The following is a 16,265-nucleotide window of genomic DNA, read 5'->3' as shown; positions in this document are numbered from 1 at the left end:
ATGCTCTTCTTGGGAGCCAAGCATGAGAGTCTATGAACTATGGGTCAACGTGTGCTAAGATTACCAACTGTGGCTTCCTGCTCCTGGATGTTCATAGCCTGAGACTGCTCACCTGTAGAGACCTCGTGCCCAGACTAGCCAACCCCTTCCTCCACTGTACCTATAAACATTGGGGTTCCAGATTGTGGAGGTGTCAGCAGCATTAGAGAAACCCCCATATCCCAGCTTCATCGCGTGTGTGTCTGTCCTTTCTTCATTCCCTCACTGCCCCAGAGCAGTGGGTGCTGCACAGATTGATGTCAGATGGCCCAGCTCACTGTGGACGCCTCACCCTTAGTCAGGGGCACCTAGGGTGGACAGAAAGAAGCTTGCAGAGGAAGCCAGTGAGAGCAAGCCCGTGAGCATGTCTCATGGTCTCGGCTTCAGTTTCTGCCTCTAGCTCCAAGGCCGGGCTGTAACCTGAAAGTCAAACCCTTTCCACTCCATGACACTTTTGGTCACAGTGTTTGCCGCAGCAAAGAAAGCAGAATAGCATCTGATGGCTACTTGAGTTGGCTCAAGTCTCAGTCAGGGTTTCTATTGTTGCAGCAAAACACCAGGACCACAAAGCCAGATGGGGAGGAAGTCAGGATAGGAACTCACACAGGGCAGGGACCTGGAGGCAGGAGCTGATGCAGAGGTCATGGAGGATGCTGCTTACTCCATCTGGTCCTCATATCTTGCTTAGTCTACTTTCTCATAGACCTGAGGACCACCAGCCCAGGGACAGAATCATCCACAATGGGCTAGGCCCTCCCCCATGATTGCTAATGGAGAAAATGCCCTACAGGTGGATCTCATGGAGGCGTTTTCTCAGCTGAGATTCCCTCCTTTCCGACGACTGGAGTTCGTGTGTCAAGCTGACGTAAAGCTCATTAGCACACACAGTGTGAGTGTAGTCACTTGGACTGGAAAGAGAGAGGGTCCAGGGGTAGAGAGCACTTGGCTTCTCTTCAGAGGACCTGAGTTTGATTCCCAGCATCCACAGTAGGCTAACACCCGTCTGTAACTCTGGTTCAGGGGACCTGAACTCCTTGGATGCAGCATTATGTGATGCACAGATGGGTAAGCAGGCAAAACACAAAATACATAGAAATAAAGAACAAATTTTTATAAAACTTATCAGGCAGTCGATTAGGAGGCTTCTGAGAGACTGCATGCATCCCTGGAAACAAGAGCCAACAATTCTGCTGGGCTTTTATTCTTTTCCTTTACACACTTTCAAATTCAAACTGTGCTCACATCAGTGCTCTGCCAGGTTAATAGAACTCTCTTTGGGCAGAAGCTGTTCCAAATCTGGCAAATGTAGACAAGGGGAGCTGGCAGTAGCGGTCAGCAATTGAGCCATTCAGTGCTCATCACCACAGACCAAAAAAAAAAAAAAAAAAAAAAAAAAAAAAAAAAAAAAAAAAAAAAAAAAACCTCACATGCATAAATAAAATAAATAAATATTTATAGAAGCTTATAAATATTGTTTTATTGCCATAGCAAATCTGAGTATTCACAACAATCTGAAAATGTTAAACATAATGGCTTCTGTGTGTCACTGTGAGGTTGGATAGTTCTCCCCATATACCAAATCCCACACTAGCTCAGAATTGAGAAAAAGATAGCTATTTGTGAGGTAAACTCACAAATCAGAATTCTCTTGAAGGGGAAGCCCAGTCAATCACCTTGTTTGTAGGGCGTGTTCCCTTTAGGCTAATATTTACTTATAAATATTGCAGGTGTGCTCCCCAAGCTCTCTTTGTTTTTCCTATGCTTCGCGGGAACTCTGGCTTTGTAAGTCCCCCTTTTCTTTTCTTCTTTTTAAAAAATATTTATTTATTTATTATGTATACAATATTCTGTCTGTGTGTATGCCCGCAGGCCAGAAGAGGGCACTAGACCCCATTACAGATGGTTATGAGCCACCATGTGGTTGCTGGGAATTGAACTCAGAACCTTTGGAAGAGCAGGCAATGCTCTTAACCTCTGAGCCATCTCTCCAGCCCCAGTCCCCCTTTTCTTACCCTTATTAAAGCTGAATATTTTATAATAAAGCTAGTCTGGTTATTTCTATAGACCACCTGCCAACATTCTCTGTTTGAGCTATGGACAGAGATCAAATCCAGCAATCCAACAATCTGAACCAGAAGCCAGGGCAAAGGAAGAAGGGGTGCACATAGGCTCTGTGTCAGCATATATGGTTTAAGAGGCCACGCCCCAGTAGGCGGGTAACCACAAGCTGTAAGATTTCCTACAGCAGTATCTGCCATTTCTCACATTTTGGGAGAAGTCACTTGCTTGTACTTCCTAATTACTCAGCTAATATTATTCCCTTCTGGGTCTCTGAGGGAGTTGAAGGCTAGTTATAGTTACGGTTTTCCTTGTTGACAAGACTCAGAAAAGAAATTCCCTAAAGAAATGTAAAGTATATAAGGTTGAGAGATATCAAAAAATAGTTCAGGATGGTAATGCAAGTTGTGATAGAAAGTAAACTAGGTAGAAAACTTTGGACTCACCAAGATAGGATAGAAAATGGAGTATTTTCTGTGAATTTGTCAAATGCAAATGGACTACATATTGTTGTTGATGTAATTAAGGATATGTATACAGTTACTGTACTTTGGTATATAGTTTTTCTTATATTAGTTATAGCATTCTTTTTTTTTTTTTTTTTTTGATTTTCGAGACAGGGTTTCTCCATAGCTTTTGGTTCCTGTCCTGGAACTAGCTCTTGTAGACCAGGCTGGCCTTGAACTCACAGAGATCCACCTGCCTCTGCCTCCTGAGTGCTGGGATTAAAGGTGTGCGCCGCCACCACCTGGCAGCATTCTGTTTTATTGTAGACAAAAAGGATAAATATCACAATATTTTATTTATGTTTTAATAAATAAAGCTTGCCTGAAAATCAGAGGGCAAAATAAGCCACTTAGAGGTCAGGTAGTGGTGGCACATACCTCTAATCCCAGTACTTGGGAGACAGGCAGATGGATCTCTGTGAGTTCAAGGCCACTCTGGGATACACAAGATCCATACAGAAACAAATAAAGGTGGTAGTGGCTCATAACATTAATCACAGTACTAGGGAATTACATGCTTTAATCCAGCACTAGACGGGTATATAAGATGGGAGGAGATGGGCTCGGGGCTCAATTTGCAGTTGCCCAGCCTTGGTAGAGGTAAGTTTTCTCTAATGGCTTGGCTGTTTTGCCTTTCTGATCTTCAGCTGGAACCCCCAATATCTGTCTCTGGGTTTTTATTTATTCATGCTACATAAACTAAATGGCCCTGTCCTCTCACACACTAGATGTGTAGAAGAAGGAGAGGGAGCCCTTAGAGTATTTGAAAAATGTATTCTTTATTTTTATTTTTATTAGGTATATTTTTTTCTTTATATGTAAGTGCACCAGACATCGGATCACATGGAACCAAAGTTACAGATAATAGTGAAACACCATGTGAGTGGTGCAAACTGATTCAGGATCCTCTGCAACAGCAGTAAGTGTTCTTAACCTCTGAGTCATTTCTCTAGCACCATTGAAACTTTTACATGAGAAAGCCACACAACCTGGCTCACAGCAAGATGGCTGACAAGATGGCTGGTCATAGTATGAGAAACTAGATGGCAAAGGAAGAGATAGTTAGTACTAATGTGCACAGCTCTGGAGCTAGGGGTGCTGGACATTGATGGGGTAATGCCTGAGGGAGAAAGAGAAGGGTAGAGTCTCCTGGAACTGTTTGGGAAGGATCAGGAGGTGTGGCCTAGTTAAAGGAGGTGTGTCACTGGGGCCAGGCATGGAGGTTTTTAAAACTCTCACTATTCCCAGTGTCTCTGCCCGTGGATCAAGATGTGAGCTCTCAGCTGTTCCTGCCACCACACCTTTCCTCTGCCATCATGGGCTCAAACTCTGTGGAAGCTTAAACCCAAATTGAACACTAACTTTTATTAGTTGAATGGGTAACAGTGTTTTATCACAGTCATGGAAAAGTAATGAGAGTCAGGTGTGGTGACACAGGTCTTTAATCCCAGTACTTAGGATGCAAAGACAGGTGGATCTCTGTGAGTTCAAGATCACAAGAGTTCTCTGTGAACATTTGGGAAGAAACACTAGGAGTCTGAGTGTAAGAACCAGGGTGTGAAGACTCAGTCCTGGGAGAAGAGGTAAAGTTTCTATTTTCAGGTGAGATCTCTGAGCATCAGGCTCAGATATAAGAGTGTTGCGGGAGGTCCTTCCGCTCCTCCAGCCAATAGCCGCCGAGATACCAGCCCATTGGGGCGTGGTCTCTTTCCCTTTAAAAAAGGCTGCTACTTCCCTCCTCTCTCTCTTTTTACTTCCTGCTCCGGTTCCGGCTGTGGGCCCATATTTCGGTTTGGCACAGTAGCCATTAGCCTGGTCTGAGCTAGGCACATAGCTCTGCAGACAAGCTGTCGCCTCCTTAACAAAAGTCAGGATGTGCTGCTCCTAGTTTCTTTTGTTAGAATGTGGATTACCTGAGGAGAGATGTTGGCTAAAGCTGATGACTCAAGAGTGTCAGAGGTTCGGTGCTTCCTTCCTTTTGTAACTAAGAGGATGTCTTATAGAGATGCTAATTCATGGCCTACCTGACTGCTAGATGTGGACGTGACCTAAGCCCAGGCACCTGGTTGCCTAGGAGACAGCCTAATGGGTTTTCCCCCCACTGGATGTAGATATAAGATGTTCCGGGAATAAAGATTGATTCTGGCCTTTTCCAAGATGACCTTGTAAGCTGTGTCAGTTTTATTCCTCGCGACTCCGTTTCAGCCGGGTTAGGGAATCTATGTTGGGCCCACATGGGCTCCGACATCCGGCGACGAGACTTCTTCCTAATTGCAGAGGACTGTTGTCTGGGACGGTGATCTGTAAGTTTATTCCCCTTTAAATAAATACCACCCTATTAATCACAATTCCAAACTGGTGTGGGATTGTTTATGACTTGCGCCTTCATAAGAGTAAGTCTACACAGTAAGTTTCATGACATCCAGTGCTGTGGTCAGACTAATTTCATCCCCCCTCACCCTTCTGTAGGCAGAGGCTGCTTGTTTGTTCCCAGCTGCCCAGACCACATAATAATCACTCAGAAACTGTACTTTTTGCAGTACTGTTTGTTCAATAGCTTAAGCATATTTCTGGCTTACTCTTATATCTGAGCCTGATGCTCAGAGATCTCACCTGAAAATAGAAACTTTGCCTCTTCGCTCAGAATTGTGTCTTCACAGCCTGTGCTTACACTCAGACTCCTAGTGTTTCTTCCCAGATGATCATCTGTGGCTCCAGGTGCTTGTGTTTCACACGGATCTTCATTCCATAGTCCTGAGATTGTCCGTGTGGACCTGGGTCATTGTCTCAGCAGAGTAGACCCCTTCTCCATGGGAAGAGACCCCTGTGGAGCCAAATACAGCAGGGCACTGACCCTGTCTACACTCCACGTATCCCTGTGTGCACACATTTCCATGGTACAGTTGCTTTAGTGAATAAACCACAGTCAGAGAGAAACTGTAATAATAAAGAGAATAATGATGACTGTGTGGTAGAGGTTACATAACCTGTGATCCTCTCATTCCCTGATACTTTATGAGCTGAGGAGATGTAAGAGATGAATGTTGCACGTTCTGTTGGACACAAAATCTGATAACCATGTTGGCTTCTAAATTCCATAGGTTTGTGCAGTGTAGACACTGATGCTGCTAATGTGAAAGGGTACTGTCTTAATTAGGCCTTCTGTTGCTGTGAAGAGACACCGTGACACGGCAACACTTTTTGTTTGTTTGTTTGTTTGTTTGTTTGTTTGAGCCCGGGTTTTTGTGGGTGTATGTAACCTGGGCTGGTAGAGAACTGGCTCAATAGACCAGGCTGGCATGAAACTTAAAGATCTGCTTGCCTCTGCTTCCTGAATGTTGGGATTAAAGTAGTGAGACGCTACTGCCTGGCTCTATGGCAACTGTTATAAAGGAAAACATTTAATTGAGGGTGGGTTACACTTCTAGAGGTTTAATTCATTATCAACATGACAGGACATGGTGGTATGCAGACAGACATGGTGCTAGAGAAGGAGCTGAGAGATCTACATCTTGATCTGAAGGAAACAGGAAGTGAACTGTGTCCACACTGGGCATAACTTGAACATAGGAGACCTCAAAGCACAAGCCTCACAGTGACACACTTCCTCCAATAAGGCCACACCTCCTTATTGTGCTACAAGCTATGGGGGCCACTTTTTCAAACCACCACACGTACAAACTGGGGATTTGAGATTTCATCTCTGTTCAATAGTGTGGAGAAAATTCAAATTTATACATTATTTTTTTTTTTTTGTCTCTTTGGAGGTTGACTTGATGTCTTCAAATCGCAGCCAAACATAACTGAAGTAGAAAGTGAAAGCAGAAGCCTGGCTGTGGTGGAGCACGCCTTTAATCCCAGCACTCAGGAGGCAGAGGCAGGTGGATCTCTGTGAGTTCGAGACCAGCCTGGTCTACAAGAGCTAGTTCCAGGACAGGCTCCAAAACCACAGAGAAACCCTGTCTCGAAAAACCAAAAAAAAAAAGAAAAAAGAAAGAAAGTGAAAGCAGAGGTGAGCAGGGCCTACTTCCTGCATGGAGAGTCACCTATAACACAGTGTGTCCAAAGTGCTTAATAAGAGCTGTAAAAACCCCAGTCACCTCCCGATGCAGGTGTCCACGGCAGCCCGATGCACTTACTAGGACCCCCACAACACCAGTTTCTGTGAAAATTCATTTTAAATGCTGTGTGTATTTTACCTGGAAGCTTCATGCTCTTAGGTTTCACCCTAACTAACCTGAGGAACAGTTGGCCTTAGGCGGCTCAGAGACACCACGACACACAGCGCTCCATCCCGCAGCTCAGGGTTCAGACAAAGTGTTAGTCCCCAGGCGGTGAGGTCTGGGTGGGGAAGCCCAGGGCTGGGGATGCCCCTGTGCCCAGTTTCACTTTTCCAGCTCCTAACCTGGGTCAGGTCCTTCTGCTCAGACACTGATGACAACTTGGCGGTTCTCACCCCATTGGGTGACGAGATCACGGAGAACCAACCAGCGTCGCTGCGGTCACCGGTTATAAAGTCCACGCAGACCCCGGAACTCAGAGTCGCTCCAGATTTGAGATGGGGGCGATGGCACCGCATACGCTGCTCCTGCTGCTGGCGGCCGCCCTGGCCCCGACCCAGACCCGCGCGGGTGAGTGCGGGGTCGGGAGGGAAACGGGCTCTGCGGGGAGGGCGGGGGCAGCTCCGGGGAAGCCGCGTCCCCGCGCGGCCCAGCTGGACCCTCGCGCCCCTTCTCCACCCGCGTCCCGAACCCCGCGCCCTACTCCCCTCCCGGCCCGCGCTCCTGCCCGGGGTCCCGGCAGCAGGGTTGGGGTCTCACCGCGCGCCGCCCCCAGGCACGCACTCGCTGCTGTATTTCTCCACCATCGTGTCCCGGCCCGGCCTCGGGGAGCCCCGGTACATGAAAGTCGGCTACGTGGACGACACGCAGTTCGTGCGCTACGACAGCGACGCGGAGACTCCGAGGATGGAGCCGCGGGCGCCGTGGGTGGAGCAGGAGGGGCCGGAGTATTGGGAGAGGGAGACACAGATCGCCAAGAACATTGAGCAGATTTTCCGAGTGAACCTGAGGACCCTGCTCGGCTACTACAACCAGAGCGAAGGCGGTGAGTGACCGCGGTCGGAGGTCACGACCCCTCCAAGTCCCTATGCGCGGGCCGAGGTCGCCTCGGGTCCCAGGTCCGAGGGAGGAGAGCGGGGACCGGACCGGGTTTCCCTTTCAGTTTAGAGTCCGCGGGTGGGCGGGTACGCGGGGGGGGGGGGGGGGGGGGGGGGGGGGGGGACACAGATGACGGGAGCGGGGCGGGTGGGCGGGGCTGAGCGCTGGTGGGAGGGGCTGAGCGCTGGTGGGCGGGGCTGACGGCGGGGTCCCCGCAGGCTCTCACACCATCCAGGTGATGTATGGCTGTGAGTTGGGGTCAGATGGACGCTTCCGCCGCGGGTATGAACAGGTCGCCTACGATGGCCGCGATTACATCGCCCTGAACGAGGACCTGAAGACGTGGACGGCGACAGACACCGCGGCGCAGATCACCCGGCGCAAGTGGGAGCAGGCTGGGGAGGCAGAGAGATACAAGGTCTACCTGGTGGGACAGTGCCTATGGTGGCTGATCAGATACCTGGAGAACGGGAAGGACGCGCTGCTGCGCACAGGTGCGGGGGGGGGGGGGTCGGGGGGGGTCGCGGGCAACTGCTCCCTCTGCCCTCGGGCTGGGCTCTGTCCTGAGGAAGAGGAAACCCACTGTCTCTGAGGGCAGACAGGGTCCCTGGGTCTCCTGATCCAGCATGGAAGGGACCGCACTGACCTCCAGGACTCAGCCTTCTCCCTGGACAGTTCCACATCTGTCTCAGGAGGGAGGAGAGAGGATACCGACATCACCAACAGTGGCTCCTTCAGTCTGCAGCCCCTGTCAGCCATGGCCTCTCCCAGGCCGGGTTCTCTGCCCACACCCAGTGTCTGTGGACTCTGAGTTCTGTCATCTGAGTGTGTCAGCCCTTACACACCAGGACCGGAGTCTCCTTTACCTGATGGGAGACATGGACTCCCCTACACTAGGCTGCTTCCCCAGTTTCTAGAAATTTCCAAAGAATACATTCTCCCAGATTCCTGTGTGTGAGGTTTGCATCCATCCCACACCCCAATTCTATCTCTTCCTACAATGGTCACGTGGGAACTTCCGGGGAGCTCTGAACAAATTGTGGGTTTTTTTTCTCTTCTTTTTTTCTTTCATATTTTTGTTTTGTTTTATTTTCGAAGTCGTCATTTTCCTTTAACTGAGTTTTTCTTTCTCAGTCTGGGACAGTATTTCTTACCCTCCCCTTGTGTTATGTGTATCAGTCTCCACAGGTGCCATGGGGACTCACACTCTGGATAATTAGACAAGTTAAATCAGAGGCGTTTTTTTGTTGCTGTTGGAGCTCTGGACAAATTGTGGAGGTTTTTTTCTCTTCTTTTTTTCTCTTTAATTTTTTTTGTTTTGTTTTGTTTTGTTTTTTTCGAAGTCATCTTTTTCATTTTGGTGAGTTTTCCTTCCTCCCTGGGATGGTATTCCTTTTCTCCCTCCCCTGTGTTATCGTGTGTATCCGTCTCCACTGGTGCCATGGGGACTGACACTCTGGATAATTAGACAAGTTAAATCAGTGGGGTTTTGTTGTTGTTGTTGGTTTTATTTTATTAATTTTTTTGAGACGCAGTTTTTCCAACTTTGGAGTAAGTCAGTGTTCCCTTTAAACGAGAAATATTCCTGGGAGATTGGACATTTTTCTTCCAAAACTAGCCATCCTGAGGCCCACTCCTTCATCCCTACTCCTACCCTGCTCCCCCTCTGACCCAAGAAGTTAGTGTTGCCCTAATGAATTAAGAATTGAACTTCCTCAGAGACAGGGTCTTCTGCACCTCCAGGACTGGAATGACAGGGAATTCCACACACCCTGTGAGCACCTCTGTGTCCCAGTGAGTGTTGCACTGGGCTCCACAGCACACTTCAGGGATCCTGAGTGACAATACCTGGTATATTGTCCCAACAGAGGTGTGGCTTGGGGAGTCATTTTCTCTGACTGAGGATCAGAGGTTCACCCAATTGTGCTACACATTTTGGTGATGGCTGTTCACTTGATCAGACAGTTAATGCTGGTCAGGAAGATGGTCCTGCCTCAATGGTGGCAGCAAAAGTTAGTGGCACCTCATATACCTCCTTCTTCTTAGTCTCTTATTTTATGTGAATTTAATCACATATACAAAATAATTATTTTCAGGGCTGGAGATATGGCTTGGTGGTTAAGAGCACTGGCTGCTCTTCCAGAGAGGTCCTGAGTTCAGTTCCCAGCAACCACATGGTGGCTCACAACCATCTGTAATGATATCTGGCGCCCTCTTCTGGCATGCAGGTATACATGGAGGCAGAATGGCGTATACATAATAAGTAAATCTTTAAAAAAAAAAAAAAAAAAAAAACCTGTCTTGAAAAGCCAAAAATAATAATAATAATTAAAAAATAATTATTTTCCTTCATCCTTTTCCTACATAACTCATGCTACAGAATGTCACATAAGGAAGACCATGTTGACCTGCTGGCTCATGTGAATTCCCTCTTAGCTTCTGGGTCCCCAGGAAACTGCAGTTCTGTGATGAGGGGACCAGCCCTACCTGCAGGTCACTAGTGTGCTGACAGAAGTGTTCGAACAGTCACATAGTTCAATGTCATCATTGATTTAACTTTGTCTTTGCAGATTTCAGTTTATCTTGTTGATTGCGGGATTTCTTAAACCATCTACACAGATCCCCCAAAGGCACATGTGACCCATCATCCTGGACCTAAAGGTGATGTCACCCTGAGGTGCTGGGCCTTGGGTTTCTATCCTGCTGACATCACCCTGACCTGGCAAAGGGAGGAGGAGGAACAGACTCAGGACATGGAGCTGGTGGAGACCAGACCTTCTGGGGATGGAACCTTCCAGAAGTGGGCATCTCTGGTGGTGCCTTCTGGGGAGGAGCACAAATATACCTGCCATGTGTACCATGAGGGGATGCCTGAGCCCCTCACTTTGAGATGGGGTAAGGAAGGACTGGGTGCAGAGCTGGGGTCAGGGAAAGCTGAAGCCTTCTACAGACCCTGAGCAGGGTCAGGGCTGAGAGCTGGGGTCATGACCCTCACTTTCCCTTCCCAGAGCCTCCTCAGTCTAAGGTCCCCGTCATGGCGGTCATTGCTGGTCTGGTTCTCCTTGGAGCTGTGATCATTGGAGCTGTTGTGAGGAAGAGGAGGAGAAACACAGGTAGGAAAGGGCAGGATCTGAATTCTCTCTCAGCCCCTTTTAGAAGTGTGCTCGGCCTCATTAATGGGAAACACATCCACACCCCTCATTGCTGCTGTCTCTAACTTGGGTCTGCTGTCAGTTCTGGAAACTTCCTAGGGTCAGGGACTTCCCTGGTCTCTCACAGCTTTTCTTCTCACAGGTGGAAGAGGCGGGAACTATGCTCCAGCTCCAGGTAAGAGTGGTGGGCAGGATTGTCCCTGAGGCCAGTGGGTTGAAGCTGGAGTATTTGGGGAGCTCTGGCAATACATAATAGCTCCTCCAGCAAATCTTCTAGGGGCCAAATTTTTTAAAATATTTTTATGGTTTATTTAACTTTATTTTATGTGCATTGGTGTGAATGTGTTAGATCTCCTGCAACTGGATCTTCAGACAGTTGTGAGCTGCCATGTGGGTGCTGGGAATTGAACCCGGGTCCTCTGGAAGAGCAGTCAGTGCTCTTAACCACTGAGCCATCTCTCCAGCCCCTAGGGGCCAAATTTTTATCTTCCCATGAATATGGATGTATTTTTACCCCAGGCAGGGACAGTTCCCAGGGCTCCAATATGTCTCTCCCAGACTGTAAAGGTGACCCCCTGGGATCTGACTTGGGGAGGGGCAGAGTGAACATGATTAGGTTTCAGGGACTCCCAGAATCACCTTTGAGTGAGTGGTAGGTTTTTGGGATGTTGTCTTCACAGTGATTGTTCATGACTCTTGTTCTGCAGTGTGAAGACAGCTGCCTGGTGTGGATGGAGTGATAGACAATGTGTTCAGGTCTCTCCTGTGACATCCAGAGCCCCTCAGTTCACTCTCAGCAATAGTGTCTGATGTTCCCTGTGATCCTATGGGCTCAATATGAAGAACTGGGGAGCCCAGCCCACCCTGCACACCAGGACCCTGTCCCTGCACTGCCCTGTTCCCTTCCACAGCCAACCTTCCTGTTCCTGCAGACAGGAGGAGACATCTCCATCCTGTCTCCTCCATGCTGTCCTGAGCTACAGTCCTCATTTCTCCACTGAAAATAAGAATCTGAATGTGAACTTGATTGTTTATGCCCTTGATCTCAAATGTTGATTGGCGGTAAAATGAAGGATTGAGATAGTGTTTATGGAGGAAATAAATGGCAGCGTGGAGAACCTCCCGGAATCTGTGCTCACTATGCTGTGTGCATCTGGTGGGACAGGATGAGGCTGTAGGAGCTGAGTGAGAACAGGGCTGTGCCCAGGTGAAGCTCAGTGTGTAGTTGGCTGTGACAAGGTCACTCCTCAGCTCTGTCACCTCCTGGTTCTGTTCTCTTTATCACTTCGATTCAAATGCTGACATCTGTGATCACAGGGACACTGGGATGGACACTTGTTTTAAGTTTTACTTTGAAAACATATACAAGGACCTAAATAAGGCTAATTCCTGTAATTAATTATATCAGTACCTTAAAGATGACTGACTAACTTGTACTTCCCAACAGTCTACAATGAGTTAGCAGCCTTTACAAGACTGAATTTCATACTCTGTAATGATTTGGAATTGAAGCTAATCATTCTAAGGGTAAAAACAGAACAAGTTTGTATGTAGTTGTTAATGCTGTCTCCTGTGGAGGCTTGGAAAAGGTCCCAGAGTGAGATGGGAACAGGAGGGAGTCTAGGAGTCAGCACTGCCCTAGGGCAAACTGAGATTCAGGTCTACCTTCTTGCTGATCTATAGAACCCGTCTTGGCAGGTGTGTACCAAGTTGCCCTGGGAAAGCTGCCCTGGGCCCTACATTTTTCCCCCTTCAGAAGTACTGATGACAGGACGCAACCATGGGCCCTCTGTCCACTGGCTCAAGGGGTGATACTGGGACCTCAACACCATCAGGTGAACAGTACTGGCTCATTCTCAAACAAAAGCCATTAGTCTGTTGATAAGGCAGGGACCAAGAGCTGAAAGTAAGGTGGTTTACCAAGGAGACCTGTTGAACAAGTTTTCACACCATCTAACTTTTGTGTGAGCGTTCTGTTCCCTATCATTAATCCATTTTCTTAACAAGGCCATTGAATCTCTAATTACCCCGGAGTGATTGACATAGAAACAATACTCTTTTTCCAAAAGAGGAGATCCAACCTCTTAATATCAATACAAAATTTATGACTCAGTTTATCGAAATAGCTTAAACCCAACAAAGGTAGCAAAGATGAGGATGTTAAACATACTTTTTAAAAGCCTGAATAGACCTTGAACAAGGAAATACATTTTAAACCATTAGTTAATATTTTTAATGCTGTGACATTTTGATATAATTTTCCACGTTATAGTGATACCTCATTGCAAAATTTTTCCCATTGTTATTTTAACCTGCAGTTTTGCCTATATTGTGAATCTCAATTCAAACATCTGACATGCAGGTGGTCCTAGACTACCCCTGTACAACCTCCAAAAGATTGAGATTCACAGGCTTGGATGCTGTTGCAAACCCTCCATCAAAATGTTTTGGTTATTGTCTTCTGTGTTACAAAAAATGAACATTTCTGTTTCTGGTTAGCTTTTGGTGCTTATGACTCTGACCCTAATTTTTAGCCTTTTTATTTTAAGTTCAAATATTAACAATATAAAACATTTTATAAGCACAGATGTCCCACAGCCTTATAAATTTATTTTAAGTTTTTTTCTGAAAAAATTAAAATCTCTTAAATGTCTTTCTGGAATATCAAAAATAAAGTACTTCTTTGGTTCCACACTTGACAGCATATACATAGCCTGTCTTTTAGATCTCAGCCTGCTCCATTTCACTGTAGCTGGTGCTTCTGGTGACAATCACCTGGCACTGGCTTTTCTAAAACTGTTGAGCTCCATCCTGCACATTCTTTGGGACTCCAGTCCTGCCATTGTAACCCTCAGCTATTTCCTATGATCCCTTTATGTCTGTATAACCATTATCACCTGGGTGACTCTTAATTAACAAAGTCTAGCTGGCAGAGTAAGATAAATTTTTGTGTATAAAAATATTAAGGTGCAGCTTTAATACTTTAAATCATATAAATTCAAACCTTGTTTTTAGAACGGAACATGAGTCATCATGAAAAAAATCTGTCCCAATCCAAATTACCTTGGAGATTTGTTAGACCCACTCCATTTGGTCACCTTTAATCAAGATCACGGTGAAATCATGTGGCATCCATTTCTTTTTAACTCTAGCAAAATGCCAATCTAAAATTTAAATTTTAAATGGAATAATGCCTATGATTTCTTTAAAATTACCCATGCATAGGTTTTAAGTTATCAATTCCCAGTGTTACTAATTAACTTTTAACTAGTTTTTTTTTTTATCTTACCGGAATTTTGACTGCATTTGACAAAATAAACTTATAAATCTGAAGCTACAGAATAGTCACATAAACAAGACAGTTTTAACATTATCTAAACCAGAGCCGGGCGGTGGTGGCGCGCCTTTAATCCCAGCACTCGGGAGGCAGAGGCAGGCGGATCTCTGTGAGTTCGAGGCCAGCCTGGTCTACAAGAGTTAGTTCCAGGACAGGAACCAAAAGCCACGGAGAAACCCTGTCTCGAAAAATCAAAAAAAAAAAAAAAAAAAAAAAACCATTATCTATACCAAAAAAAAAAAATCTGAATTTCTGCTAACCCAAATTCAGTAACTAGAGTTCAGTGATAAACTCTGAAGTCAGGCCCATAAATGTGGCCACAGCGGAGATGGTGGCAGAGACAGCGAAAACAGCCAAACCTTTTCTGTCTCAGCTCCATGCTTGCAAGAGAACCTACAGAGACAAACTTTTCATCAAAACAAGCACATTCAGTATTTGCAGGTATGAGAAACCACACAAACATAGTTCACATGCCTTCTGACCTTCTATATCTTTTTATAAACCTTCAATACATTTCCTCTCTTCATTCTTTCAGTCTCCTGCTTTCTCCCTCGCTTTCCAGACAACATAAAATCTCTTACCAAGCCGGGCGATGGTGGCGCACGCCTTTAATCCCAGCACTCGGGAGGCAGAGACAGGTGGATCTCTGTGAGTTCGAGACCAGCCTGGTCTACAAGAGCTAGTTCCAGGACAGACTCCAAAACCACAGAGAAACCCTGTCTCAAAAAACCAAAAAAAAAAAAAAAAAAAAAAAAAAAACTCTTACCAAAATCCTTCTTGTGGTTTCCCTCAGTAGTATATAATAGATTGTATGGCTACAATATTTTAAACAAGAACAGAAATATGCATACACTACAACAAAATAACTTTACATCACATAAAATCCTGTACCAGTGTGAAACATTTGAGACTAACTATAGTTTTTTTTCCATACCCTAATGGATAATAACTTGTAACCGGCCCCTCTAAATGATGATAGATATTTATAACACATTGGATCTGAATGACCAAAGCAGCACTGGTGGAGGGAAGTCTGGCTACAGTGTCACAACACAGCCACTGAAGCTTAAAACCTATAGCCGGAGTCCTTGACCCTGGGAGCCAAACCTTGGTCAGGTTTAGCCAGAAGTTGAAGCAGCAGCCCTCAGGCCAGGTGGAGGGAACTCATCCACCAGCATGGGAGGGGGGTGGTGGTGGTATGCAGTATAGGGGAAAAGACTGTTAACCTCTCCATCCATAGCAATTAACCCCAGATTCTCTGTTCAGTGTTTGAAACTATTTGAAACTATTAAGGTACATCCACTCCCTACAGCTGTGGCTGGCAACCTTGCTACATTGTAACAACAAGGCTACATAGCCCAGCCACCCATCCATACAAGCATGCTGCCCCGCAGCCTCCTGCTTGTATGGCGCCTCTGCCAGTGTTGCTCCTACACTACAGACCAAGGCTGACTCCTTTTCATGAAATGTTTATGGTGGCAGGTAGAGGTTATTTGTCTTATCCCTTTTAGGAAAATATACCCCTATGCTTATGGCCCTATCTCTAAAGTCCTGTTAGTGATCCCAATATCAAGGTCAAAGAAGTCTCAATTTGAATCTGTCCCACGTGGTCAGTGTCAGACTAAGTCAGGACAAAACACAACAACACTCAGACACACAGGACAATGGACAGATAAATCCTGTTGGTGCCAAATCAAACCAAAGACGTCAGCCTCAAGCTGTTTTGCGGTTGCAACCCGCCAGTCTATCTACAGAATGGACATTGGTAGCATCCCGCGTGTCTCTCTACTGAACTGAGACACCAGGTACCCCGCCAGTGATCTTTTCCTGCTTCTTTGTAGATGGTCTACAGGCTCTCACAGTTCCAAGGCCTGTTCACAGAAAGACATGAGACACAGACATGAGACATGAAACAAAACACAGAAAACTCAGGGACCTGTTGAAAAACTCTACGGGTGTAGTCCCGTGCGCTTGGGGGATCCAGGACGAGCCCACAAATGTTATGCCCAGATCC

The 16,265-nt window shown here is 46.3% G+C and overlaps 2 protein-coding genes across 2 annotated transcripts in view; one reads left to right on the top strand and one right to left on the bottom strand.

Annotated features, from left to right (window-relative positions):
- LOC130890474 (H-2 class I histocompatibility antigen, Q10 alpha chain-like) overlaps window positions 1-16,265 on the bottom strand; it is a 136,809-nt gene that overhangs the window by 84,185 nt on the left and 36,359 nt on the right. The window lies entirely within an intron of this gene.
- LOC130890471 (H-2 class I histocompatibility antigen, Q10 alpha chain-like) lies at window positions 7,157-11,912 on the top strand. Its single transcript, XM_057794405.1, has 7 exons — window positions 7,157-7,234; window positions 7,440-7,709; window positions 7,981-8,256; window positions 10,382-10,657; window positions 10,771-10,875; window positions 11,057-11,089; window positions 11,622-11,912. Exons 1-7 carry the CDS (start codon window positions 7,162-7,164, stop codon window positions 11,624-11,626), a joined length of 1,038 nt encoding a protein of 345 aa, XP_057650388.1. The 5' UTR covers window positions 7,157-7,161; the 3' UTR covers window positions 11,627-11,912.

This window comes from Chionomys nivalis, chromosome 19 (assembly GCF_950005125.1).
Source record: "Chionomys nivalis chromosome 19, mChiNiv1.1, whole genome shotgun sequence".
Classification (NCBI taxonomy): Eukaryota; Metazoa; Chordata; class Mammalia; order Rodentia; family Cricetidae; genus Chionomys; species Chionomys nivalis.
This window is presented reverse-complemented; position numbering and strand designations above follow the sequence as displayed.